The sequence below is a fragment of the Megalops cyprinoides genome, chromosome 10, assembly GCF_013368585.1.
Source record: "Megalops cyprinoides isolate fMegCyp1 chromosome 10, fMegCyp1.pri, whole genome shotgun sequence".
Classification (NCBI taxonomy): domain Eukaryota; kingdom Metazoa; phylum Chordata; class Actinopteri; order Elopiformes; family Megalopidae; genus Megalops; species Megalops cyprinoides.
In genome coordinates, this window is record NC_050592.1 from 9446527 (window position 1) to 9473760 (window position 27234).

Here is a 27234-nt window from a genome sequence, read left to right on the forward strand (position 1 = left end):
AAAGGTAGTGTGAAGGGAGGAGTGGGAGGTCACTCTCAAGCTGTCAATCAGCAAATGGAAGCAAAATGGAAATTGATATTGTGCGGAGCACCAAATTAATTGACTATATAGTTGTGCATTAGTACTGACTTGAGAAGGAGAGTTGGCTCAATACACTGTGGTTGGACTGGCTCTGAGTACAGTACATGACTAGATAGAGGGAGGGAGAGGCTACTGTGAGGGGTAGTGAGAGAGAAGGACGCAGTGTGGGCGGGTAGAGAAACGGGAGAGAGGGAGGTGGCATCGGTGCCTCGCAGCATCGTCGTTATTTTCACACGGGGTTTGCTGGAAAAAAAGGGAGAACGTTGTGGCAAAACCCACTGTTTTAATACGCATTCCAGTCTTAATATAAAACATAAGACACAGTAAGCGAGAGGGAGAGTATCACTACCACTCCATTCCCTTGTGATCTGAATTTGATTCGGCGGAGAAGGAGAGGGAGGCGGCGGAGAGGTGAGACACCGATGCTGTGAGACAGAAGCGTTGGGTACCAAAAGCATCTCGTCACGGTACTGTGAAACCGAACAAGTAAATTATGTGTTTATGACCATCATTTTCTTTAACGGTATTCATTTTGGACTATGTTGCGCATTGTAATAATGCTTTGCTTCAAACACGATCGAATCAATTTCTGCATTTAAAAATCGATTAATTGTCGCATATACGCGTGTCTGTGGATCCGTCAGTTGGTGTCTGTTTATCCAAATATAGCTATCTGGGTAACTCTATTTCTGTCTGTGTATACTTTATACCTCTCCGTTTTAATGACTATTTTAATCTCTGATTCTTCATACAGTTACGTTTGTTACGTTATTTGTGCACATGCAAATCGAATTATGTTCATGGTGGTCATGACAGTGGCACAATGCAGGGTTGTTTTATAGAGAATATTCTTAGGATAGCCACTGATTTCTCTGTCTATTTGCATAGACATCTATAGCCCTTTATGTGGCTGGACACACACACACACCTCATGTATGCAGGATGTGTATTAATGCACACTTACCTGTAATTGTATGTTGCCTAATATAGATTAGTATCATTACTGCCACAGTAAACACTACCATGTTTAATAGTTTGATTAGCTATTAATGTTCTGTCTGTCTGTCATTATGGTCTGTCTGACCATACATGTGTGTCAATCTGTCTGAACTCTCAGTGGCTGCATCGGGCCCTGCGGTAAAAAAGAAAAAATATATACATATGTGGCAGCAAGATATGAGATTGACGAAGCATTTTTATTTAGTATTTAAGCTTCATTTGACTTTTTATTCACAGGATTTCTTGGATTAGGTATGAAATTAATAGTATCAATGATAATGGTCATATTGTTACCAATCATTTCTCTCTTTCTGTTTACCAGCTAGCTGTTTTAACTGCAGTTGTGATCAGTTCAATATATTTATATATCCCTGTTCTTTTCCCTCAAACCTGTCCATCCTTCTTCAGATGGAAAGAATAAGTTTTCTCTCCCTTCTTCTCCTGGGTCTGAGCTGGGTTGCCCACAGCAACAAAGGTCAGTTCTTTGACGATTGATGTTATTATATCAGTCATTTTAAATGTATCTGTATCGTCATGAATATGTCTGTGGTAATGGTTATAACTATAATCCTTTTTGCTTCCCTCTACCTGTCATTTTAAAGAGTATTTTCATGACATACCAGTTATTTTTGTCATTTAATGATTTCACAGTACTGTATACACGGAGTATTATAGTATAGTAATTTAAGAATAACTGGTAGTTCACTCTCACTGGGGGTAATGTGATAATAGTACAAATATTTTTACGTGATCATATCCCATATTTATTGTCAGGATGTGTATGTTATGGCAGGTCTATCTGTATTGTTTCTAATAGCTGTTCGTATAGAGACAGAAGGAGAAACTGTAACTGATGACGATAAAGGCAAGTCTGAAAGAGGGAGAGAGAACACCGTGACACAGACATGGAGAGAGGGAGCGAGAGAGAGGGGGGATCAAAAGTAATGTCTTTCAATCTGTAATCCTATGTGTAATCCCTTGGCCTGATGCTCAGATTAATATTGTGTTACTGAGGAAGGCAGAGAGTGATGTCGGGAGGGAAGAGGGGGAGAGAAAATTGACAAAAAATGGGAGATGAAGAGGAGATGTGAGGGGGGAAAATGGGAAGGGAAGAGATCAAGAAGATATCAACCAGGCTGAGAGAAAAGAGAATGTGGTCTTAGGTGGGTAACACTGGTTAAGGCAGCACCATTCTGCCTTTCTTATTCCCTCCAAGGGCTTAGTTACTCAACATTAGATATGTATGAGCATGGGCAGAACTGGTCATAATTCATACACAGTGTGGTCAAGACATCCAGTGATTTTGGACTGAGGTAAAACAACAGGTAGGCCTGTCTTTGGGATTACAGCCCCAGAATGTGGGTCAGCCTGGCCCACTCTAAGCACTTTGCCGTAATATTTTCCCCCAAATCCCTAAGGATAAGGTTTCCACTCATTGAGCGCCACCGACGATTGATTAGTACTGTATCTTTTCCCAGATTTTCACAGAAAGCTATACAATTGTAAGGAAAATCAAAGGCATTGATCATTTCTATTCCACTTAAATTCATTTTGCAACAAATTGCACATATTGACATTCTTTTCAATACATCCCAGCATTACCTCTGTTTTCCTTTAAAAAAAATTATGGTGTAATGCCCTTGTGTCTCTACCAGCTAGCTTGTACTGTGTCTGCCCAGCTATTGAAACATGTCATGCAGCACTTCTAATATTGTGACTCCTTGTATGGCTTTTGCTTGTGTTGTACTCTGCCTCAGTCGTTCATCAAGTACTTCTGATGTGTACCATGTACAGTATTCAGTTCTGCGATTATGACATTGCCAGTTGAAATCATTCTTTTCTGAATACTCAAATAATCATCACAAGATGTGGACTGACAACACCTGATTTTAGATGATTTGTCTATAGCAAAGTGCTGTAGGCTATATACATTTACCTGATGAATAAAGGTACCCCATATTTCCATTCATGCAGCCAATAAGCACAAGCCATGGATTGAGACAGAGTACCAGGGGATTGTGATGGAGAATGACAACACAGTCCTGCTGAATCCACCTCTCTTTGCGCTGGACAAAGATGCCCCCTTACACTATGCAGGTAGCGGTCTCCCCCTCAACTCTACTGTCTTTATCCATTCTTGTCTCCCTGTTTGGATCTGTCAGTGTTAATTATCTTACTGCATTGTTCTATCCTGCTTCTGTGTTTTATTTTGACTGCCTTCCATCGCTCTTTCTCTCAGTCCCTGTCAATCTTTGCATGTGATTACCGTGCACCATACCTCAGCAAACCCCCTTGACTTCTCTGTCCACCACAGGAGAGATATGTGGGTTCAGAGTGCACAGCGGTACGTCAGGCGCGGGTTCAGCCCAGTTCGAGGCCGTGGTCCTGGACCGGTCAACAGGGGAGGGTCTGGTCCGTTCCAAAGAGCCTCTGGACTGCGAGAGCCAACGGGAGCACAGCTTCACCATCCAGGCCTATGACTGCGGGGAGGGTCCTGACGGGGTCAACAGCAAGAAGTCACACAAGTAAGAGAGACTACAACTCCCATAGTGCTTAAGGACGGTCTTCTAGAACTGTTGATTATGTATAGGGAGTTGGTGCCCTGGAGGATTGTTAAATTTTTTTTTAGCAGTGATTGATATGTAATGTTCCTGCTGCAGTATCAGTGAGGGCTTTGGTATAATTTCAAATTTATATTACAACAATAAAGTCACAGTGTGATGTGAAGTTCATTGAAGCTTGACTAAAACCTGTCAAAATGGAAACATCCTGTACTCTCAGCTCAGTGCTGAATTTTGTGCAGCGTCTCTCTGACTCTGTCTCTGTCTCCCTCTGTTTTTTTTTTTAGAGCCACAGTACATGTGCGTGTCAACGATGTGAACGAGTTCTCGCCGGTGTTTGTGGAGCGGCGATACGAGGCGTCTGTGCCCGAGGGCCGCCTGTTCGACCGTATCGTGAGAGTGGAGGCGTTAGACGCGGACTGCTCCCCACAGTACAGCCAAATTTGCTTCTACGACATCATCACCCCCAACGTTCCCTTCGCTATCGACAATGACGGTGAGAGATAAGGGCGTGTGACTCTCAGCCTCTGAATCACATCACATGATCTCTTGCTATACATTTCCGGCCGTCTTCCACCTACTCGGCCTGATAGGACACCAAAATGATGAAAAGCAGAAACTATCAAATACCAAAACAACAGAAAATATTGTCTGAAAGATTAAATTAGATTCCACCGAGAGATTTGTGCAATGACTTGCAATTGCTTCCATGAATAAGGCCTTTAAGTTGCCGCGGAGAAAATGAAGTCCTTTTTTGTTTCTCGGGTCAGATTGGGTTTAGAGGCAGCACAGTGGCTTTGTTCTCAGGCTTTTTGTGAATACCGTCTTATTGTCTTTCTCCCTGTCTCGCTATTCAGACTCCCTACAGCCAGCATGTTTAACCCTCTCCTTCTGTTTTTCTCAGGGAACATTAAAAATACAGAGCCTCTGGATTCAAAACGCCAAAGGGTCCACAGCTTCTGGGTGACTGCGTTCGACTGTGGCAAGAACCGCGCTCAGGCTGACGCCCAGGTCATCGTCACTGTCAAACCCTCATGCAAGCCTGGCTGGATCGGTAAATAGTTATTGACAATTCATTTCTCTTTGCTGTCGTCAATGTCTAATCTATCACTGCCGTCATCATAAAAATCCTCATTCCCAGAATGGTGTGGACAACACTTATCAGTGACATGGAGTTGTGCGTTAAAATGTGTTTGAGCCTCAGAACATTGTTACAAATGCTTTTGTCATCCTCAGGATGGTCAAAGCGGGTGGAGTACACCCCTGGCTCAGGCAGCATCCCCTTGTTCCCCAACCTGCATCTGGAGACCTGCGAGGAGACCGTTTGGAACATCCAGGCCACCGTAGAGCTGCAGACCGGTCATATTGGCAAGGGTTGTGACAGAGACAGCTACTCTGACAGATCGGTGCGCAGGCTGTGTGGTAAGTGTATCTATTTGTATTCAGATACGGTTCTCCCAGGTCACCCTGTTTTGCATCTCTGAAAATAGAGCAATGCAAAGATTATTTGCTGAAGGCCGTCAGATGGCAGGCAAAATGAAACACAGCCTGCCATCAGTCACAACAGCAGTGATTAGTTTAATTAGATGTTAAGAATAGACGGTCCTATTTTTTGTGCTATATTTGTCTCTGGACTCATTTTTCTCCTCTTGTATCTCACCAGGTGCAGTAAGGGGGGAGGTGGATTTGCTCCCACCCCCTTCCCCGGCAGCCAATTGGACAGCAGCCCTCCCCACTCTCCCTTCTTCTGATTCGTCGCTCGTGTTCTCATTCAATGGCTCGACCCACGTTGCCGTGGTGCCCGATTCAGTGGCTGCTGCAGTGTCCGGGGATCACTTCACCCTCCAATTATGGATGCGAAGGGGAGGGGCCAACATGCAGCCACCAGCTAATCAGGCACGAGGAAGCCACAGGGAGGAAGAGACCATCATCTGCAGCACCGTCAGGAATGGTCAGTCACAACAATTCATTGATATTTTGAACAACAGGCACAAGGAATGCAGGGTGTTTGGTCGAAGGCAGAATGAAGCTTCTGATGTGGCATTGTAGTTTGTGTGCATACCTATGATGTGTTTGAGTGCTCTGTGATTGTGAGAGCTTTGGTCAGTGGACTCAGTTACTATGACCCGTAGCAGTTCAGACTGGCATTTGTTTACTGATAGGTGTCAGCTTGTTGATGGTCAGGGTTTATGTTTGTGACAGTTAGGAATTTATCTTCTGATTGAATAGGATGGCTCTGTGTTGCCTTTTTAAGCGGTTGTAGGCTGCAGGTTATATTGTGCCTGCTGCTAGATTATTTGTGTCCTACACTGAAACTTCTTTTGCTCTGTCATACTGAATAAGGAGATCCACCAAATTAATAAATATTGATAACAATACATTTTACTTATTAATATTATGAATATTTATGCAGTTTTGTGGTTTTTCATTCTCATAATAATGGAGTCGTTGCATTTTACTTGACATGTTGAATCACTGTTCTGTACATTATGCTGTTTTGTTAAGTGTGCATTGTAAGTTGGTCTGGATAAGAGCATCTGCTAAATGACAAAATGTAAATGTAGATGTACTTACCTGTGTTATTATAATAACACTTAGCTATGCTACTATAATGGTACCTACCATCACATTTACCATCCTCTCTCTCTCTCTGTCTCCCTCTCTTTCACTGTCTCTCTCAGATGACTCCTTCTCTCACTACTCTCTGTCGGTTCACGGCTGCCGGCTGTCCCTGTTCTACTGGCCTGATGTCACCACCGCCCGTCCCGTGAAGTTCCTGTGGAAGCTGGAGCAGGTACCCTGGCACTGCCGAGCCCGCTGGGATTAGAGGCTGGGCCAAGCGGGGGGTTTTAAGTGATCCGCAGTGGGCTTACCGGTTTCTCAGGGAACGAACTGTTTACATCAGTGAGTGGCATAAGCAGGCTTAGAGCGCTTGTTTAAGAGGGATTAAATGACATGGACTGGAGTGTCAGTAAAAAGGTTCGGCTGTCTCGCGCCTCTCGTTCCTTGTCAATCAGCTGGTGCGTGCTGCATGACCTGTGCTGTTGTGAAGCCCTCTCTCTGTCTCTCTTAGGTGTGTGACAGTGAGTGGCACCACCTCTCCCTCAGTGTCCAGTTCCCCTCAGTCACTTTGTACGTCGATGGCGTGACCTTTGACCCCGCACTCATTCATGACAACGGAGCCATTCCTAGCCCTGCCCCCCGTCAGCGATTGGTCATTGGTGCATGCTGGGGTACCTATCAGTCAAACACTACCACACAAAACAGCCGTCAATATACACTATTTAGTTAAGCTATTCAAATAACATTTCTGTTCTTCTAATTAATTAATAAGAATATCATGCAAGGTTTACATTTCATTCAGCCAATTATATTTTTTCTTAGATATTCTATTTGTCAGTCAACTAATAAAGTCAATGCTTTGTTAGCTGTTTATCTGAACTGAATTGCTGGCCTGTCACCTAGAAAAGACAATATAGCCACCAGTTAGTCACTTCTGATTGCTGAGTAATAAGGTCTACTAAATAGCATTAAAATACGCCAGTTTTAAATCTACATTGCAACTGTGATAATATTGGAATTATATACTAGAATATTCCTCTCTCTCAGAGCCAGAAGAGAAACAGAAAGACATTGTGAACAACACCATCCCTGAGGGCAGGGATACAGGTGAGCTCATATCCCAGTGGGTCTGTCTGCTGTAATCATTTCTGTCCCTCGGTGGAGGAGCTGATGCCTCAGTGTGTGCTTCTCCCTTCCCTCTGGCCCTCAGGGAGGTACGTAGGAGGTTACCGAGGCCTGTTGTCAGGGGTGACTGTGCGGCCAGGAAGCGTGGAACCTCACAGCGTGGTGGAGTGTCTGTATGCCTGCAGGGAGGGGCTGGATTTCGGTGACCTGGAAACCCTGGGATCAGGGATGAAGGTAGAGAGCCGTGATTCCCTCTATGCTGTTTAATTCAAACAGATTTGTGTTGCTGATGACCACATTTCCCATGGTGCCTTGCTCCGTCTCTGTCGTTCAGGTGCACGTGAATCCCAGTCAGTCTGTCTTGGTCCTGGAAGGGGACGACATCGAAAGCTTCAACCGAGCCGTGCAGCAGGTCACCTACAGAAACTCCCTTCGCTTTGCCACTCCCGGGGTTCGCCCACTCAAACTCACGACCTCCCTCAGGTAAAATCACCTGGATACCCATCTGCTGTACGTCGTTGCTGGTTTGACGGTGTCCCTGGTGGCCATGTCAGTTTTTCCTGTTCGGGTCAACCATCATTCAGACTCTCAGTCTGCCTTCCTGGAGTTGCCATATCTTCATGACCCTACTGTCAATATACACCCAAATTTGACACACTTTTTTAGAATGAATGGCATTTCTGAGCATATTGCTGAAGCAGCCAAGCTGCTAATATGTCTATTTGTGCCTCTCACTCTAAGGTTTTCATCTTTTCTCTTCCCACCATCTTTTGTCTCTCTCTGCAGGTGTTTCAGTGAGGAGGGCTGTCTGTCTCTCAGGCAGTTAGAGGGATACCTCGTGGTCCTTCAGCCTGATGCCCCGCAGATCTCACTGTCTGGGGTGGGCCCCCACTTGGCTCGGCCAGCTCCTGAGTTCGAGTCGCCCCACGGGGTGCCCCTGTTCCCTGAGCTGAGGATTGTGTGTTCCCTCTCCCACGCTGTCAACACCGCTGCACAGGGCATGGAGGGAGGGGGTGAGTCCCGAAACAAGCGCGTCCCTTCTTGGTGCTGTCTGCACCACTGAGTGATTTTAGCAGCTCAGAGCTCCATAGCAGTGATAGTAGAGCAGATAAGGTCAACAAAGCGCTATACCAAGTTAAACCACGGAGCTAGTTGGTTGTGCTGAGTGTTTTCCTGGAAAAGCCACAGTGCTGACTGTTGTAGACACACCACATAATCAGCAGCTGTTTCACACAGGGTGGCAGGTGTTAATCCGTTATCCCAGGTCACAGACTAAATTCCGATCTCATTTTTGACTCCAGTCCAGTAATCAAGGCCTGAAGTGGTCTGAGGAGATGACCCACTGAGAATGATTTTGGTTGTCTGTTGATACCCAGTAGAAATCCAGTGTAATTGTGCGGTGGACTTTTTCCATTAAAGCATGACCCAGATGGTAGCTACATTGGATAAGGGTGTTAGCAGAAGATATGTTCAAATTAAAATTTGATTTTATCATTTTGGAAGTATAATTCTGTACCCATGATGGATGCAGTTATGACTCTAGAATTTTCAATACACATATTCCATGTCTGAAGTTTAATTCAGGACAGCATAGAGCTAGATCTCTGTGACCGGGGAATGCTCTGTCTGGGAATTATATACTAGTGAGCCACCAGGGGTATGCTCTGTTATCCTGAATCTGGTTCTGTATAACTGTGTGCTTGTCTGCTTCACTCTGTCATATATTTTCTTCTTTAGCATTTTGTGCTTACTCAGCCAGTTGTGCTATGCCCTTCAGATATGAGTCTCATTATCTCTTCCTTTTTTATCAAAACACCCCCCCCCCCCCTCTGTGTCTCTTTCTCTCTCTCTCTCTTTCTCTCTCAGCACTAATGTCAGATGCAGTGGCTCACACATTGGACGGATGTGAAGTCCAGCCCTTGGGGGAGGAGTTAAACCCAGAGAGGGAGGAGCTTCTGGTGGATGTGGAATCATTAAGGGAAAGGGGGCTGGACATCATTAACACAACAGCGTACATAGCTATTACAGGTATGTGTTTATCTGCTGTGTGTGCATCTTCATTGCAATCTAGATTCAGCAGTATGTTGCTTAGATATACAATGAGAGTCTCTGTCTCTTAGATATTGTTTAGATGTTAACAATGTCACATTACATTATTGGCATTTAGCAGATGGCCTTATCCAGAGCGACTTACATAGGTTACAATTTTTTACATGTTACCCATTTATACAGGTGGATATTTACTGAGGCAAATCTGGGTTAAAGAAAGTACCTTACCCAAGGGTACAGCATCAGTGCCCTAGGGGGGAATCAAACCAGGAGCCTTTCGGCTATGAGTCCTGCGCCTTACCACTATGCTACACTGCCTCCCCCAGTTATTGTTTAGTAATTGTTTGATAGTGTTATATATAATTCAGTTTAACAAATGGATAGAAACGTGAAATGTGAGAAAGGAGTTTGAAATCAATTCCTTATATTGATGTTGTCGATTCAAATTCACATGATTGTTATAGGGACAAAAATAACATAAGGTAATAATATAGTTGACAGCTGTTGTGTTTTGGTGAAAGGCCCTGAGATACACTTAAACAGCAAAATGATTCACGCCTTCTAAATCTGGCTGAACTCCCAACCTAGAGCTAGCGAGGCTCTAACATCTGATACCCAGAAGTGCACCTAAACATCATCTAAATATCAAAACACCGTCTTACCACAAGAAAGGTTTGATGAAAGTGGTGCTGAGCTGCTCATTGCTCATCCCACTTTGGTCCAAAAAGAGAATAACAAATACACAAATGTATTAAAGCAAATTCAGATGTATCCCTCTGTAATTTCCAGTCTGAGTTTTCATATAGTATTAGCTATATAACATATATATATATATATATATATATATATATATATATATATATATATATATATATATATAGCTGTATATATATATATATATATGTTATTACTATATTAATATAGTAATAATATATCATAGTAATGAAGGATTAGCTATACTAACTCTTAAATTTTGATAGGGTTCTTATGATAAATATATTATAACATGTTATAATAATATAGTATGTAATTTATAATGTGTTATTATAAGATATAAATATAATATTTTCGTATGACTCTTTCAGGGGCTGAGTCAATCTCGGTGTATGAGGACATTCTCCGGTCCATTCGCTACCGGCTAGCCAAAGGCTCTGCCCGCTTCGAGAGGCGGTTCCGTCTCTCCTGCTCTGAGATGAACGGGCGGTACACCAGCAACGAGCTGACGCTGGAGGTAAATCAACGCCCTGGATCAGGTGTATTGCCACATTGGCCTGGATGGAGGTATAGGCTGTTACACCAGTGTTCATGCACTGATACAACTTGTTGAGTCCAAGTTGGGCTATACTGGAATTTTAGACCTATACTGTCTCTGTACTCTTAAGTGTGATAAGTGGGTGTTCATAGTCACCTTAGAGGTGATGTGTTGCATATGTTGCATATGTGATGCTGCATATGGTAACCTGTCTTCTCTCTGACAGGTGAATTTCCTGCACTCTCTGGACAGCCTGTATCACCCATCACACCTCCTGGCCTCACAGCAGCAGTTCCTCCACCCGTCTCACCACTCCGGAGAGCTGAGCGGCCACACCCTCCCCAACCCACACCGCAATTCTGGTACCTGCCTGTTTCTCTGCATGCCAACCCATACTGCACCTCTCAGACCTGCCTTTCTCCATGTCTGTGTTCTCCTGCCTCTTATTGTACCGCACCCTTACTAAATAGCACCCTGTGTAGCATAGTGGTTAAGGAGCAGGACTCGTAACCGAAAGGTTGCCGGTTCGATCCCCGCTGGGACACTGCTGCTGTACCCTTGGGCAAGGTACTTAACCCTCAATTGCCTCAGTAAATATCCAGCTGTATAAATGGATAACATTGTAAAGAACTGTAACCTATGTAAGTCGCTTTGGATAAAAACATCTGCTAAATGAATAAATGTATATTTGGTCTTTCTATTCCTCTGTTTATGTTTCTTGTCTGTTCTCAGCAGTGCTCAACCCACACCACAGTTCCACCTCCTATCTGTCATTGTTTCTGTGCGTCTGTCTCTTATTTTGATATATTTTGCCCAGCATGAAATGCCAACCGCCTCTCTCAGTATGTGTTTGTATTTCTCACTGTTTCTCTTGTGTTTGTCTCCGGTTACACTATTGAAAGCGACTCTAAAGCTCTCTCTCTTTCTCTCTCAGTGGTACCAGGAGCAGCCACAGTGATCATTATGGTCTGTGTGGGGTTCTTGGTTGTCATGGTGATCCTGGGCGTGTTCAGAATCCGCTCCATCCATCGCCGAGGTGAGGGGGCCCGGGGTGGAGCAAAGGAGGGCAGTGGCCAGTGGGATGACTCTGCGCTCACTATCATTGTCAACCCCATGGAGGTAAAATGATCGCCAGCTCACTGCAGTTATGGACAGGCAGTTTTCTTGCAGAGTCTATGCTGTCTCTCTCCCTCCCTCTCTCTCTCTCTCTCTCTCTCTCTTTCTCTCTCTTTCCCTCTCACTCTCTCTCCCCCTCACCCTCTTTCTCTCTCTTTCCCTCTCCCTCTCCCTCGTTCTCTCTCTCTCTCTCTCTCTCTCTCTCTCTCCCTCTCCCTCTCCCTCTCCCTCTTTCTCTCTCTCTCTGTCCTTCTGTGTTAGAGACTGGAACCCATTCATAGTTTTGTGATCTGTCTTTCTGTTTCTCTCAGTCCTACGAGTCTCGCATGGGAACATTGGCAGACACAGAGGGAGAGGGGGAGGAGGACGAGGAAGTGATGGACTCACCTGGTGATGGCAGCGATGACCAGCGAATCATCATCAAGAAGGAAGCGAGAGACAGCACTCCTCGGCGTTACTGAGCCAACCCGTGCACACTGAAGCACCCTCACAAGTGACTCTGCATCACTAAATACACTCAAACACATGGCTCAACTCATTTGTAAATCACTACACAAACATCTATAGAATGTATGCTCACAAACATGACGCACAACTGTAATTCTCAAATAGCACACAAGTGCATTCAGCCTTTCTCTTTACAAATTTGCTGCACAATTATTGACCACCTAATGCCAACATGGAACACCTAACTCTAAGGGCTGTGTTGTATCATGCCAATACCCTCAACACGAAGAGTTTATGACAGAGTCGAAATTCAGAAAGGTATACAACACAATATGAAGTGGCAAGCACGCTAGAGAGTGTATGTCACAATGCATTACAGAACAGACTTCCACCTCAAACAAACAAGGCAAAAATAAAGGCACAGAATTTCCACAAGCCACCACAACTGAAATGCAGTAAATATTCAGACCCCACAGTCCTTCAGATGCACAGTCAGTCCCGGATCATGTCCTACTCTGTCGACACAAAAATCTTGCCCAGAGGGTCCTCTTTGCTGCACAATCTGTACACATTCCTCTACTCCACACGCGGCGATCTGAGTAACAACCACACGGGCCAAAACAATGCGAATTGGGCCGTTAACTAGAGAATCTGTGACAGCGGTCACTACGCAGAGTCAGTGCTGCAGAGCGTCTGAATGCACGGTCCTCACAGCTGATTCACATGCACCACACAGCCTGTCTGCTGCACAGAGCCTCACTGCACCGTGCTACCCCCCCTGCTCTAACTAGAATGTCAGCTCAGCTTGGGCAGTTTTGATTGTATTGAAATTTCTGTAAATACAAAATTATTATTATTATTATTATTATTATTATTATTATTGCAGTGAACTGCAGTTTTTCTGCTCTCCTTTAGCTAATACATAATAATAAATTCTGGTGTTTATAAATATATATTTTTATCACTCTAGCTTAATTTAATAGTTACAGCGACATTCATGGTAATAATAGTAATAATAATGCTAATAATGATGACGATTAGCTTGTTGTGTGTCATTTAATTTGTGTGTTGAACTCTGTAATTAAAATAACTTGTTAATATTGGGATCACAGTGAACTGGGAGACACATTGTTGTGATGATTAGTATTCTCTTCTATCTCTCTCTCTCTTTTCCCCTGCTGGACTTCCATTCACTAAAGTGCTCTTCTGTCGTCCTCCATCCCTCTTTCACTCCTTCCCTCTCTGTTCTTTTTTTTCGGCTCTCTCCTCTGCCCTCTTATCTCTTTTGTTCTTTGTCTTCCCTCCCTCCCTGCCATTTTCCTCTGTCTTTTTCCTCTTGCTCTCTGTCTAAATGTTAGTGTACAGTGATGACCTGTCAGTAAATAAAGCCTGTTGTTTTCCAGTGTAATGTTAAGAATTATAAAAAAAAAAAAATGCATTAATAACTTATTATATTATTACTCTGGTTATTATTGGGACATTAACTGTAATTATTGATACAACAATTATTGATTGTGACATTGATTAAACTGGCCGATTATTATTGATAACTGTCAAAACCTCCATTACAAATTCATAATAAAAACATTAGGATGATGTCAATATGCTGTGTTGGGAATTTTTTGCATAGACTTTGGCAGCATGGCACAAGTGCACATTTGTTATTCATATTGTCATAAAACTTGGACATATTCAGAGTTACTTAGTGTAGAGAGCCTCAGATCACATGGGTAGGACTAACATATGCGATGCCATGCCATATGCAGTTCTGTGCCAGGAAGTCTTCAATCATGCAACAAGCAGCAAAGTTGCCATACCTTGCCCCGTAACATAACAGTATTGCAGACGGTCAGATTTAGGGGAGTAGTAATAATAAATTATTATTTCAACGTGGGAAGGTATCAGTACAAATGTAGCCTCCTGCCCCAGATATAGGAATGTTAGGGGTTTTAAACAAAGCTAAACAGCCTCTCAGTACTGTATTCTGCTCGTTTCGGTGTTTCCCCAACTCTGACCCTACAGGCACTGTGATCTTGCTCAGACTGAGCTCTTAATTAGGTTTGATAGAGCTGTTCATCGAAAATTCATCAAGATTTGATATGACCTGACAGTGATCTGCTTTGTGAAATTGATTTGCTGTAGGAGTGTTTGTACATGAAGAGACGTGTACACAAAGGAGGTAGTTGAGCTTACTGAATTTGTGCACATAAACGAATCAGGAATTCGGCTTGTTTGCTTTCGACAAGAATGATTAGTTGTTTGATGGACTGTTACAGGACTACTACGAGAGTTCTAGAAAATTAGATTAATTACTTGAACTGCTAATTAAACTTAATTTTAACAGTTACCCTAAACTACCTTAAACCATAATGCTTCTGAAAGTAAGTGAATATTCATACTGCCTCTGTATTTTAACATAGCACGGACATGCTTCCAACTACAGATTTCTCTCACAAAGCAAAAGAATTTAAATTTAGGTCAATGCTTAATGCAACAGTACAAGTGAGTACAACAGCTCAATCAAAACTAATTTATTCAAAACAGCAAAAAAATGGCATACACCGCTGGTCTCAGGGCAAGGGATGGAAAACAAAGTTCTATTGTTTTGTAATAAGCTTTCTTTTGTTGTTGATTGAACTGCATTATGGATTACACATTTCAGGTCTCCATCTGGCACTGAGTGCTTTAATTGTCCACCTCCACTAAGATATACAAATATCCAATAAAACAGTATTGTACAATATTGCTGAGTATCTTTACACTGTAACTGTGTTTCTCAGAACATTGCAAAACAATATTGTCTGAATGCTAGTCTGCTAAACTGCACTGCTTCACTTAGAATTGTATGTCTTAAATGGAAGCTAACTTGCAGAACGTTTATAATAATAATAATAATAATAATAATAATACAGGGGCGTGTTTAGATTGGGGTAAGAAGGTGGAGACAGAGAGTCAATTGTTCGAACTCTGTGCTTGTATCTTGCGCAATGTGGCACGCAAAACCAGTCGCACGTTATGTGCAAACCACTCATCTCTTTTCCACCGGCGCCTGTGAACGTGTCGCCAGGCCCTCCTAATTAACTACGATCAGCGTAGCCGCTGCGCAACCGACGTTACGTATTACTGTACTGCTAGCGAGCTACTGCTTGTTCGCCAGCAGCAGTTTAGAGCAGACGGTACGCAGATATGTCGATCTTTATTGTATGGGTATCGGCTGATAGTGGACACAGGCGAATGGATTAGCATATGCACACATTACAAGGATGAGTGAATTTGCACAGCGCCTGCCCCAAACTGATACCCTTGAACAAAGAGCCGAAGACCTTTAACTTTTGGCGTCAGCCGTAGTCCGAGGTCGAGTCGTTGCGCAAGTGACGTACTTGCCAGCCTCTCTGTGATTTCATTTATCACTTATCCCTGCGCATGTGTTGTCTGTGAATAGTAAGAAGACGATTAGCTAGCTTAGTGAGTCTGCCTTCTTGTAGTTTTTGTGTGTACTAACAGAGCAGGAACATAAAGACAGCTAGAGAGAGGGATAAAGATTAATGCATGTAGCGAGAAAGATAATACTCTTGTTTGCCAGCCAGTTGGTGTGTACTTCGCGTAGACATAGAGGGAACAGGCAAGGTCCATCGACAGTGTGAAGTGGTGAGTTGTGCATTTAGCTAACCTGCTATTGGGTATTTTTGACACAGCTAGCTAGCTGTCTGGCTAGCTGCATTCGTGTTTTCCAATCTGTTGTGTCCACATGTCCAGACAGAGAAAATTAGCTGACTAGCTATCTAGTTTGGCTCACAGTATGTCTCCATAAGCCCGCTAACCTTGCAAGTTATGTGTGGTGTGTGAACAACTAGCCAGCTTGCTAACTTAAGCAATCCCGTTCAGCTACCATTAACGTTAGCAGCGCAGCTGATAGTTAGCTAGCTAGCTAGCGTGTTAAGGTAGCAACAGGAATAGCCATGTTCTGTCGTTCTTCTGTGGAGCATGATAGGAAGGTAATAATTAGCTAACGTTAGCTAACAGTAAGGCAGAGGCAATGGCGGTACCCTGTAAAGTAAACGTTTACTGGCTACGCTGTGGTTGTCGATATGAACTATAGAGCAGGCATCTAACTGGACATAGGGAACTCATTGAACACGTTAACCAGAGCAGATGGCTACCTGGCTCTATGGCTACCTGTATCTAGCAACGCCTACACCGCTAGAACACATGAATCAGAGCAGGGCAGAAAGAGAACAGAATGACAAGACAATTCTCATGTATTACCTGCAAAGCTTGATACCTTTACGGTATTTATTCCAGGAAGAAAAAAAAAAAACCATGCGCTCATTTAATGAAGAATACGTGTCCCATTTTAGATTGACAAAAGAATGCAGAAAGGTTTTCAACTTTATGGTAAAAATTTAAAAAGCAGTATAGTACGCGTGATGGAAATAAGCAAAACATTTGTTTTTACTGACTTTTTACAACCTTGCGACATCGTTTGAAAGTCTGAGCTCCACACTTAGTCATATCCAAAAGTGGCAGATACTCGTGCAGTGGGCTAATAAAATATGTAAATAACCATGCTCTAGTATAAACGCATTGGATTCAAATAAATACAAAGTTTTACTTTAAGATTTAATAGAGTCATGGCAAACCTGAGTGGGGAAAAAGCTATTCTTTTTGTATATTGCTTAATACTTGTATATCATTCAGTCATTTAGTTGGCTGCTTACTAGTATTAGATAAAATGTAATTCACGGTGGCCTCAGTTAATTAGGGAATAGTTGACATCACACAAGGACCTTGGAAAAGAAAGGCCTAGGAGGCCTTGCAACATTGCATATTGCATATAAGTTAAGTGTAGTACAGTACTGGAATCTGCTGTGTGGATCCGTGAAGAGTGTTGTATTTTTGAGTGCTAAGTAGTCAATACCATTGTACCACTGACACCCCATCCACTGTAAAGTGTCTGCTCTCTTGCAGATAGTAGTTTTAAGGGAAATGTTTTTTTTTTTTCTCAAGTGTAATAATTTCTGAAACCCAGAATTTATACACAGATAAGTGATTGCTGTAGATCCTTGTCAGTCTGAAGTTATTAAGGTTTGCATTGTTTTCTCCTCACAGGTGCTAGAGGTTGTGCTTTGTGTGTTTATGCCTGAGTTGCAAGGGTGTTTGTAGATTGCAATACTGTTTGCACGTTCCGTGCCTATACTGCCCTGCGTGTGTCAATGTTGTCTTCCACCGTCAGCTGTTTTAACATTACCTGATCGTATGTGTTGATAATGTTTATTAATATCTCTGGATAATCTTCTTAATCTTGCTATATGCTTACAGGATTACTGTATGTCAGTGGAAATGTGCTTATTTCTGTCGTGCCATCTCTGTGTTCTTTGGGTTGCTTCCAGGTCGTGGTTTCATCCTGTCCGTGTGTCTTACAGTCATAGTTGTTTCTGAGTCACTGTCCATGTGTCTGTCTTTGTGATTTTCATACTTTAAGATGGTTGGGGCACATCATCATGTCTGTTTTATTAAGTCAGTAAAATGTGTATAATCAGTCAGTAGTGTTGCTGTCATTCCTTTGTAGAAGTTTCTACGAGGTGATTGGCTTGTGCTGCAGACCAGAGAGAAGTTCTGCCCTGCGTTGCCATGGCGATGCGGGAGCTTGTGGAGGCAGAGTGTGGGGCAGCCAATCCCCTCATGAAGCTGACCAATCAAATGACCCAAGAAGGTGGGGCTTGGAGACACAGGGCAACTCCCACTGTGAGTATTCTGCCTGATTTAAATACAAATGAATCATTTTAATCTACTTTAGTTGTACTTTCCTTTTCACTGTGAGATTGTTGAAACATTGCATTTTTCATATTATTCTTGATACTCCTGTGAATATTACAGTTATCCAAACAATTACTGTGTTGGGAATGTGTTGCTGCTTTGACCTGGTATCTTGGCATTGAGAAATAACATGATGCGTTTTCTTTGCCTGTCTCTCTTGTAGATTCCCCCCACTCCAATTGAAATTGCAACTGAAGAAGAGGTTGGTGTCCACTATTACTGTTTTGGTTTCTGTCAAGACTCGCTCACAGCTGAACTGCAAATACCATAGCCCATAGTCTAACATTAAATCCTGTGATTGTTTATATTACTACAGCTAATCTCATTTTACTGTCATGTTCAAGGTGAGTGTGAACCGCTGATCTGTTGTTTTAATGCTGCAGTTGGTGAATGAGTTCCTGCAGGCCCCTCCACGGCCCCCTCACAGCTTCGACATGGGCCAACTGCTGGAGGAAATGCAGCAGATTGATCAGCAGACATACAGACAAGCCCCACAGAGAGGTACATCAGCAGAGACTCCACCACTCCCAGTCACGCTTTTACCTTTGCACTTACTCTAGTGGGGCTCTCACAATGTCTACACCACATTTTTCCAGAAACCTGTGCAGATCAGAATTTAATGCCACTTTTTTATTTGTGTCTTGTAGTGTGTTTTACTGTGTCTTTTCTGTGATTAGCTCCAGGGGTGGCAGCCTTGGCACTATCAGGTGATTGGGCTGCAGAGTTTTTGTCTGGCCCTGACTCCGCCTCTTCGCCTGGACAGCTCGGACTTAGTGATGTCTCTGACACTGATTGGACCAGAGAGTTTATCACTGATGCCACAGGTATATTATACATCCATCTTTATTATTAATTTCATCATTACGTTTTCAGAGCAGACACAGAGTGACTTACATAACATGCAATTTCTACATGCTGTCTGTTTTTTCAGCTAGGTATTTGCTAAGGCACTTTAGTTTAAGCACTTTAGTCAATGGCACAGGTGCCGCAGTGATCCATCTGGGGATCATACTGGCAGTCTTTGGTTTACGAGCCCTGCTGCTGACCATTACACCACACTTCTGCCCGCTGTGCGCCCCCGTCTACTGTTAATTTTTCCCCTCTCTGCTCCTATTATTGTAATCTCTCACCTTCTCTCAGGATTCACTCACATGTAATTCACCTGCTGTCAACCACTTGAATAAAGCCCATATTTGGTCCTTTTTATACTGAGCGTTGATGTAAACATAGTATTTACTGCCGGAGCAAGGACTCCACCCGTCAGCCAGAGTACAGAGCAGTCACCAGTGTTTTTTTTTTTTTAGGAGCTGAAAGTTCAGTTTTGTAACAGTTTAAAGTTCAATGGAATTAGTACCAACCTGGACAAGTGTAGTGTTTGTTGGTTTGTTCCCTTGTTCCAAAAAAAAAACAAAACAAGAATTCCTTGACCAAGACAAAATCGGGATTTATAATGCATTTTTTTAATGAAGCCAGCGGGGTTTGGCTGTTATCACACAGCTAAATATGCTGAATAAGTCACAGCCCAGGCATGCTGTGTTTAAATGTGGATTGCAGAACAGAAGAGTAGCAGGAAGGATTCCATAGCCCTGGTGGTTGCACCTTAGGGTCTGTTGTGTTCTTGATGAGTCAGTTTGCCATACACAACTGGCAAATGAAACAGGCTTCACAGAAGAGCGTTTTCAGTCCGTTCTCCGAAGAAGTAGTGAAAACCAGTTGTCAAATGTGGGTGTGGACAGAACCATATTTAGCACTAAAAGGTGGTAAAAACAGACCGTAACCTCTTAAAGTGTGTACAAGGGCTGTCTTTCTTTATCCCTCTCACTCAGACCCTGGACGCTGGGCAGAGGAGTACCTGGAACAGTCAGAAGAGAAGCTGTGGCTGGGAGATTTGGGAGAGAGGGAGCAGGAATCGGAGTGGTAAGAGAACGCTGTCCCATGACAGAGCCCGGGAGTCAGAAACCGAGGGAGAGGGAACAAGACACTGAAAGAAAGAAAGACGAGGAGGCCTTGAGAATGCTGAGCAAAGCATTGAGCCATTGTGTTTCCTCCTTGAAGATTCCCCATAATTATCCCAGCTGTTGCTGGTCTTTTATGTGTTGACTGTGTTGGTCATGGCAGTCTGATCTATTGCCTCTGAAAGAACATGAATTGAGTGAAGTGAATTAAGTTTGGCTTTGAAAGGGGTGTTGAAAGAGACAAGAAGGGTAAAGGTGATAAAAAAAAAAAAAAAAAAAATACTGCCGTGCTGTTTTCTGTCAAACAGATGTTTTTTTTTTTTTAATGCTTTATACTTCTGTGAATCTACCAGGACACAAGAATACCAGCCAGGGGAGGAACTGAAGCAAACCGCCAATGAGCTTCTCGCTAAAGTTGATGACCCCAAATTACAGAACACTGAAGTGAGTTTTTTCTGGCCAACCAGTCTGTGTGTGTGTGTGTGCGTGCGTGCGTGCGTGCATGCATGCGTGCGTGTGTGTGAGCATTCATGTATTTGTGTTTGTGTGTGTGTTCGCATGTCTACCATACGCTACACTGTCTTCATATGTGTTTTTCTACAAATCTCTTCCCCTACCTGTCACGAATTCCGTGTAATGTGGTTACCTAATGCTTTGAATAGCACAGCATTGCGGCTGAGTAGCAGTTGTTCTTAAGTATAGCATTTGTAACTGAAATTAACTTGGTTGGGAGTCAGAATGCCCTATAGAGGTATTTGTGCTGGGATGCAGGTAGCCCCTAGCTGTTGTTGTGTAATTACTGTTGTGTTGTTGTTGTCTGTTGTGTAGTTCCTGCGGTTTATTAGGCAGATCGGAGAGGGCACTGTGACAGTGGAAGACAGAGCAGGAAAGTTGGTCACAGATAAAGCTCAGGCCAAGGAGGCACAACACTGGGCCTCTAACGTCAACCAGGTAGGACCCCGTGTCGAAGACGTACGGTGCAGAGTGCACAGGGCAACTGAAGGACTCTACCTGCAGCCATTCCTCTGTTCTTCAGAATACTGATGAAAACATTTGCTCTTTTTCCTAACAAACAGAATACCGTTCTGAGCAACGGGTTGCACGTTAACTCTGTACAGCCAAGGCTACACAGCTAGTCAGTGGGGTAAAATATGGAGTATACTTTAGTCTGCTGGTTACCAAACAAAGTAGAGTTAATTTTTAGGTACATATCAATACCCGTGTCTTATGTCTTCTGGGAAAAGTAACCTAGCCGAGTGTTTATTTTTTTATCTAGGAAGGACAATATATTAGTTTTGATGGGGAAAATATCATTGTTTGGGTGAATATGTAAGTTATTCCATAATTTTAGCAACATAATGTTATTGAAACAATGGGCTCAAGCTCAATGCTAGTGTTTTTGTCCATTAACATTAATGGATCACTTTCAAAACGTTTACTAAATTGAAGACATTAATGATACTTACCTGAATATAATTTAGGGCAACATCATCTGATGACCGTAGGTCCTTGTCAGGATGGGGACTGTAGTTCTTACCAAACTGCCAAGATGCCCCTGTAAACTACTGGTAGCCAGCATCTTAGTTTAGTTCTTTAGATGTTAGCAGAATGATGAAGGGGCTGATGAAGGGAGTGTCACAGTCCATAGAGGAGCTCACCACATTTCCTGAGATTTGTGGAGTTTTTCCTTAACCAACAATCAACTGATGTATTATCTCGCTTTATTGACTAAAAACGGTTGCCTTTTTAATTGTAACTAACCGGCAAATGGCCCTTCTCATTTGTCCTGCTTCCAAAATCCCTTTTGTCCCTCCTAAACTCTTAAATTACCCTCCCTTATCGACCCTCACCCCCTCAACCCACCCGTGCAAACTGTAAATGACCACGCCCCGTCCGTGTAATAACCCCACTACGCACTCCCGAAACAATACCCTCCCTTCCCTCCTCATTGCCCCCAAGTTCCTGGAGGAGACGGGGGGAGGGGCTGTGCAAGTGGAAACTCAAGAGGGGAAAGAGAAGAGTGACAAAATTAAGGCTAAACATGCACAGCAGTGGGCTACTGTCGTCAGGCAGGTAGGACACCCACCCTGGGCGTTCAGACTCCGTGGCTGATGAATAGTGCTTTGTTTGTGTTGCATTGCACAGCTGCAGTATGCATAGTTTTCTTTGGAAAAACACAGCCCTTGTTTGCACAGCTCTTGTCATTTTTTTGTATTCTGTGACTGTAAATTTGTCATAATTTGCTCTGTTAGTGTGGATACTTTCCTTTGCCTTCGCTTATTGCAGCATATTACTGTTGTAGCCATTTTCCAAGGTTTGCGGTTCTCATTGACCGTACTGATGTTTTATACAAATGGAGAGCAGCTAGTGTCAAATTAATAGAGCTTCTGTAGGCGTGTAGGCTATCTGCCAGTTATAGGTAGAGGGGGAGGGAGAGAGAGAAGGAGAGGGTAAGGTTTGTCTGTGGTCAGCCCCCATCCCTTCCATTTTTCCTCCTCATTCTTCTCTCCCTCTGTTTCTCTGTGAGTTCACTGTCGGAGTCTTGTTGTGTCGAGTCAGCGTGTCTTTGATGCGAGCACGTTCAGAAGGCCCGTCCAATCCCACCCCTACCTCTCCATTTGTTTCAGGTGTCTGCGGAGTCTGTGGAATCTTGGGTAGATGAGTTCACCACCTCAGGTCCTGACTTCCAGCAGGCCAAAGCTGCTGTCGAGGTGAGACGGTGAAAGAGAATTTGGTGTTTAATTATTGAAGATACATAGGATAAAGTGGTAAAACCTTACACATTAATATTGCATACTGGGATCAGCATCAAATCTAACTGAGATTTTATATCACCTTTATTTGGTGATAGACTCCTCCCTGCTTGACTCCAGGATTTCTCTTCAAATGAAAGTTGCACAAACATCTTGAGACACTCAAAAATGGCTCAGTTCAGGTTTTGCTCCTGAATTCAGGAATATTGTGAATTTACACAATTTGCTCTAAGGGTTTCTCATGTTCATCTGTGATTGTGTGAAATAAATCTGGTATTAAAATAATGAATAATGACCACAGAACAGTAAGTGCTTAAATCATTACAGTTGACAATAACCTGAGTGTTATTTCACCTCAGAGTGATATTGACTTTTGGGAGAAGCTGCAGCAGGAGTGGGAGGAGATGGCCAAGCGCGATGCTGAGAGTCACCCATGGCTATCTGATTTTGACCAGCTGCTGAGCACCTCCTATGACAAGGTACCTTTTATATGATGGCAGGTTACGAGTGTCTCTGTTTCTCCCCCTCTCACACATTTCCAGTCTATTTGTCAGTTGAGTTTTCCCTCTGTTCTTCTAGATGAAACCCCTTACGAAGTTTATAAATCAGGATAGGATATAATTTATTTATGATTTATTGATTTTTTTTTATTGGTTCAGTTGCATTTATTGTTGTGTGCTTTTATTTCCCCACATGCTTGACCGTTGGAAAAGCAATTTCCTTTTTGGATTTATAACTTAATAATCTTATCTTGACTTATAAGAAACAAGATATAAATCGCTCATAATCGCTCATATTATGTGTGCGCACATCTGCATTAGCTTGCCCTCTTTTGTTGTCAGGGTTACCAGTTTGAGGAGGACAACCCCTACCTGTCACATCAGGACCCGCTGAACGAGGGCGTGCGGCGAATGGAGGCAGGGGATATCCCAGGAGCGGTACGACTCTTTGAGAGCGCTGTGCAGCGGGAGCCCGACAACCAGCTGGTGAGGCGGTGCTTGTTAGTTTTATCCTCTTTCCTGTTGAGTCTGTAATTTAGTGAAATATTGCTCCGTATTTCCAGATCTTTTGTATTTTTTTTTTTATCTCTCTCTCGCAGGCATGGCAGTATCTGGGTACTTGTCAGGCTGAAAATGAACAGGAATTTGCTGCTATCAGCGCCCTCCGCAGGTATGTGTTTGAAATTGCGGCCATGGTGCTTGTTCAACACCTGTTATTTCATGTTTTTGTGCTAAACATCAAATATGTACATCTGCAGTGGAGTGACTGGTTTCAGGGTGCCATGTAGGCTCAAAAGATAAGTCACCTTCCTGATTCTGATGCATCTGGCATATCCTTCAGTTGCTTGGTAGTAAAGATAATTTTTTTTCAGAGAGATATCTGGTTCATAGGGGGCACATGCTCTGTAGCTCACTCTTTACATATGCATGTTTTCCTTGAGTATCAGTTTTGAAGGAAGAAATCCTTTTTGTGGGCCTTGTGACACTGTGGATGTATCTTCAGGAACACCATGTATCTCCAGTAGGAAGAGATACACCTCTGGAGCTTGTACAGAGGTTGTCCTGAAACCAACCTCTGAGTCATCTGTAATTATTTCATACAAATTACACAAAATATCAGATTACAGGTTATGAATGGATTTGTCCTTTAAGAATAATTTCAAGTACCTGTTTACAGTATTAGAAAACACTTAAATCCAGTTTATTGCCATTGTTCGGTACTTTGTTGTGTGATGTTTCTCTGAAAATGCGTGTCAATAGAAGTTGAAAATATGATGAAAATGAATGCAAATGAATGAAATCGGCAGAAATGATATCCTGGCAGGACATATTGTGTTTCACTGTCCTCCCTTTTCTTCTCTCTCTCTCTCTTTCTCATACTCTTTCTCAGGTGTATAGAGCTGAAGCATGACAATCTGACAGCTTTGATGGCGCTGGCCGTTAGTTTCACCAACGAGTCGTTGCACAGGCAGGCCTGTGAGACACTGCGTGATTGGCTGAAGTACAACCCAAAGTACCGCCACATTCTGGAGCAGTCGGAAAGAGAGCGAGAAAAAGATGGCGGGAGGGAGAGGGAGAAGGAGAGGGACAGATTTGGATCACTACTTCCAGAGTAAGTATACTCTCAGCATCTCCATTACTTTAGGGTCTAATGGAGGTGCACCAGTATTTCATTTTCATAAATGGGGAACATGCTGTTATTCAAAATTCAGCATTTTATTTCCAGTTACACTCTACCCTGTACACTCTACCTTGTTCCTTCCAATCTGTTTTTCTGGAGAGCGTAATCGTTTAGAGGAAGGAAATTGTGGTGTAATGGTCCAACGGTAGGTAGCCAGCATAAATGGCTGGAGGTGGTGGTTTTATTGATATAACTCTCATCTTATATTTGCTTTCACAATGAACAGAAAATGGAAGTGAATTGCTGGTAAATGCAACTAATACGTAGGCGATAATAACCATTATGTGTACAAGCTCACTGCAGAGATACTGACATTATTGTGACGCAGCACTTGCATATTCAAGTACAATGATAATAGTAACTAAGCAACAAAATAACCCCCAGCCCTTCCCTCCACACCCGCTCTGTGTCTGATCTGCCTCTCAGGTCCCTGTTCGCCGAGGTGCAGTCTCTCTTCCTGAGTGCCGCTGCTTCCGAGCCATCCCGAGTGGACCCCCAGCTTCAATGCGGCCTGGGGGTTCTGTTTAATCTGAGCGGGGAGTACGACAAAGCCGTGGACTGCTTCACTGCCGCCCTTTCCGTCACTCCACAAGTAAACATCCCTCTCTGTCACACTGCCTCTGCCTCTATTGTACGACAGGCGATACTTGTACGGTGACTGTACGAATGCAGTGCCTTGCTGACTTCCCTGCTCTTCTCCCCTTAAGGACTATCTGCTGTGGAACAAACTCGGTGCCACCCTGGCGAATGGAAGCCGGTCGGAGGAGGCCGTCGCTGCCTACAGGAGGGCACTGGAACTGCAGCCAGGGTTTGTGCGCAGTCGATACAACCTGGGTATCAGCTGTGTCAACTTGGGGGCTCACAGGTGAGATATCCATGCATAGGTCAATAAGAACGGCACGTTTGCTAAGTTTGTCTGGTAAAGCAAGCATTGCGAGATGAGCTTTCTCTTTGCTAGTGGGGGTATAACTTTCATTCACATATTATGCAATGTGTAATATTGTATTATTTCCTAAGGCAACTTCCATTGCTTACTCATCAAACATTTATACAGCTGAATATTTACTGATGCAATTGTGGATGAAGTACTTTACCCAATTGGAAATTTGACTGGCAGGCTCTGAATTACAAGCCCTGCTCCTTACCAACGCGCAGGATCAATACTCTTTATCGGCAATGAAAATACTCACATATTTTCTCTCTCGTTCTTTAACAGAGAGGCTGTGGAGCACTTCTTGGAGGCCTTATCTCTGCAGAGGCAGGCAGCTGGGGAGGGGGAGGGAGGTGCCGGGAAAGGAGCAGGAGCTGCGGCCACCATGATGTCGGACAATATCTGGTCTACATTGCGCATGGCGCTGAGCATGATGGGAGAGAGCTCGTTGTACGCAGCTGCTGACCGCCGCGACTTGGACACTCTCCTGGCTCACTTTTCCCGGGGGGAGGGAGAAGGAGGGCCTGACTGAGGCCGGGTGCTGGCAAAGGGAGGGGCGGCAGGTGATCGAGTGTGAGTGCGCGGTGAATGGCGGAGGAAAGGGAAGGTGTTTTGGAGAAATGGACAGAGAGAGAGGGGATAAGGAGCGTGAGGGCGTGTGAGATTGATTTGACACACTAGCTGGCTAATGCACTAACAGATGGGCAGATGGACTGGCAGTTTCACAACCTGGCTGACTTGGACCTGCTTACGAACACAGTGTGCCATCGTACGGATGTGCTTATTGAGAAAAGATGGTTGACTTCCTGCCACGTTGCCAGCATCTGGCTGAGAAAGAAGGAATGGATTATGTTGAGTGAGACAAGATGGGAAAAGATTGAGAGACTGACAATATGGTGACGTGTACACTGGGAAGGTGTGCTAACTCTCTCCCTTGTGCTCTGTTATTTACAAAAATTGCTCATGTTGTAAAATAATTTGCTCAATTGTAAATGCTTCCAGCTATACTGTGTATTGTATCATAATTACTGTATTATTGTTTTCACGAGTAGTGCCGACTGTATGGACGATTACTGTAATCTGAAGCAATAAAGCTTTGATTTAAATTTATGTGGTATTATTTAGTTGTGATAATAGCAGTATTAAAAGATCATAATATGTTTTATTTGCTAAAAAAATATGGTGAACATGAAAAAATTAACGTACATGTGTATGAAGGAGGGAACCGTAGGCCTATATGTGGTTATATGAGCAAAATAAGAGGTAAGATGTATTCAAATAAAGCAAGGTTTTCAGAAACATGCAGGAAAAGATGTAATCTAATTTGTTCCACTTATTAAACCTAAAGGATTGCAATTTTCTAAGCTGTTCAAATAATTTTTGAAAGACAAAAAAGCTGTTACAT

General features: G+C 43.3%; 2 protein-coding genes across 5 annotated transcripts; both read left to right on the top strand.

Annotated features, from left to right (window-relative positions):
- On the top strand, positions 1-13013 carry clstn3 (calsyntenin 3). Of its 2 annotated transcripts, none has more exons than XM_036538133.1 (19): positions 1-548; positions 1489-1555; positions 3055-3177; positions 3395-3605; positions 3929-4137; positions 4546-4695; positions 4878-5063; positions 5305-5592; positions 6323-6435; positions 6715-6874; positions 7251-7310; positions 7414-7562; positions 7663-7811; positions 8115-8341; positions 9195-9356; positions 10463-10608; positions 10856-10991; positions 11564-11748; positions 12057-13013. In XM_036538133.1, the coding sequence occupies exons 2-19, from the start codon at positions 1489-1491 to the stop codon at positions 12204-12206; spliced, it is 2871 nt and encodes a 956-aa protein (XP_036394026.1). In that variant the 5' UTR covers positions 1-548; the 3' UTR covers positions 12207-13013. The 2 variants fall into 2 exon arrangements, with proteins under 2 accessions (XP_036394026.1, XP_036394024.1); XM_036538131.1 differs by having other exon boundaries at positions 1-492.
- Positions 13014-15618: 2605 nt separating this feature from the next.
- pex5 (peroxisomal biogenesis factor 5) lies at positions 15619-27073 on the top strand. Of its 3 annotated transcripts, XM_036538163.1 has the most exons (17): positions 15619-15840; positions 17762-17937; positions 18173-18211; positions 18393-18510; positions 18687-18833; positions 19836-19926; positions 20318-20408; positions 20793-20915; positions 21924-22037; positions 22592-22675; positions 23077-23196; positions 23560-23703; positions 23817-23887; positions 24608-24829; positions 25325-25490; positions 25606-25763; positions 26115-27073. In XM_036538163.1, the coding sequence occupies exons 2-17, from the start codon at positions 17824-17826 to the stop codon at positions 26359-26361; spliced, it is 2049 nt and encodes a 682-aa protein (XP_036394056.1). In that variant the 5' UTR covers positions 15619-15840; positions 17762-17823; the 3' UTR covers positions 26362-27073. The 3 variants fall into 3 exon arrangements, with proteins under 3 accessions (XP_036394056.1, XP_036394054.1, XP_036394055.1); XM_036538161.1 differs by lacking the exon at positions 21924-22037; XM_036538162.1 differs by lacking the exons at positions 20793-20915; positions 21924-22037.
- Positions 27074-27234: the final 161 nt, after the last annotated feature.

Excerpts from the sequence above, each read along its gene's own strand:
- clstn3 (XM_036538133.1), top strand. The coding sequence starts at position 1,489 with ATGGAAAGAATAAGTTTTCTCTCCCTTCTTCTCCTGGGTCTGAGCTGG. Across the intron at positions 4,696-4,877 it reads ATGCAAGCCTGGCTGGATCG|GATGGTCAAAGCGGGTGGAG; the intron begins GTAAATAGTTAT and ends TGTCATCCTCAG. Across the intron at positions 10,992-11,563 it reads CAACCCACACCGCAATTCTG|TGGTACCAGGAGCAGCCACA; the intron begins GTACCTGCCTGT and ends TTTCTCTCTCAG.
- pex5 (XM_036538163.1), top strand. The coding sequence starts at position 17,824 with ATGGCGATGCGGGAGCTTGTGGAGGCAGAGTGTGGGGCAGCCAATCCC. Across the intron at positions 19,927-20,317 it reads AGGGAGCAGGAATCGGAGTG|GACACAAGAATACCAGCCAG; the intron begins GTAAGAGAACGC and ends TGAATCTACCAG. Across the intron at positions 20,409-20,792 it reads CCAAATTACAGAACACTGAA|TTCCTGCGGTTTATTAGGCA; the intron begins GTGAGTTTTTTC and ends TCTGTTGTGTAG.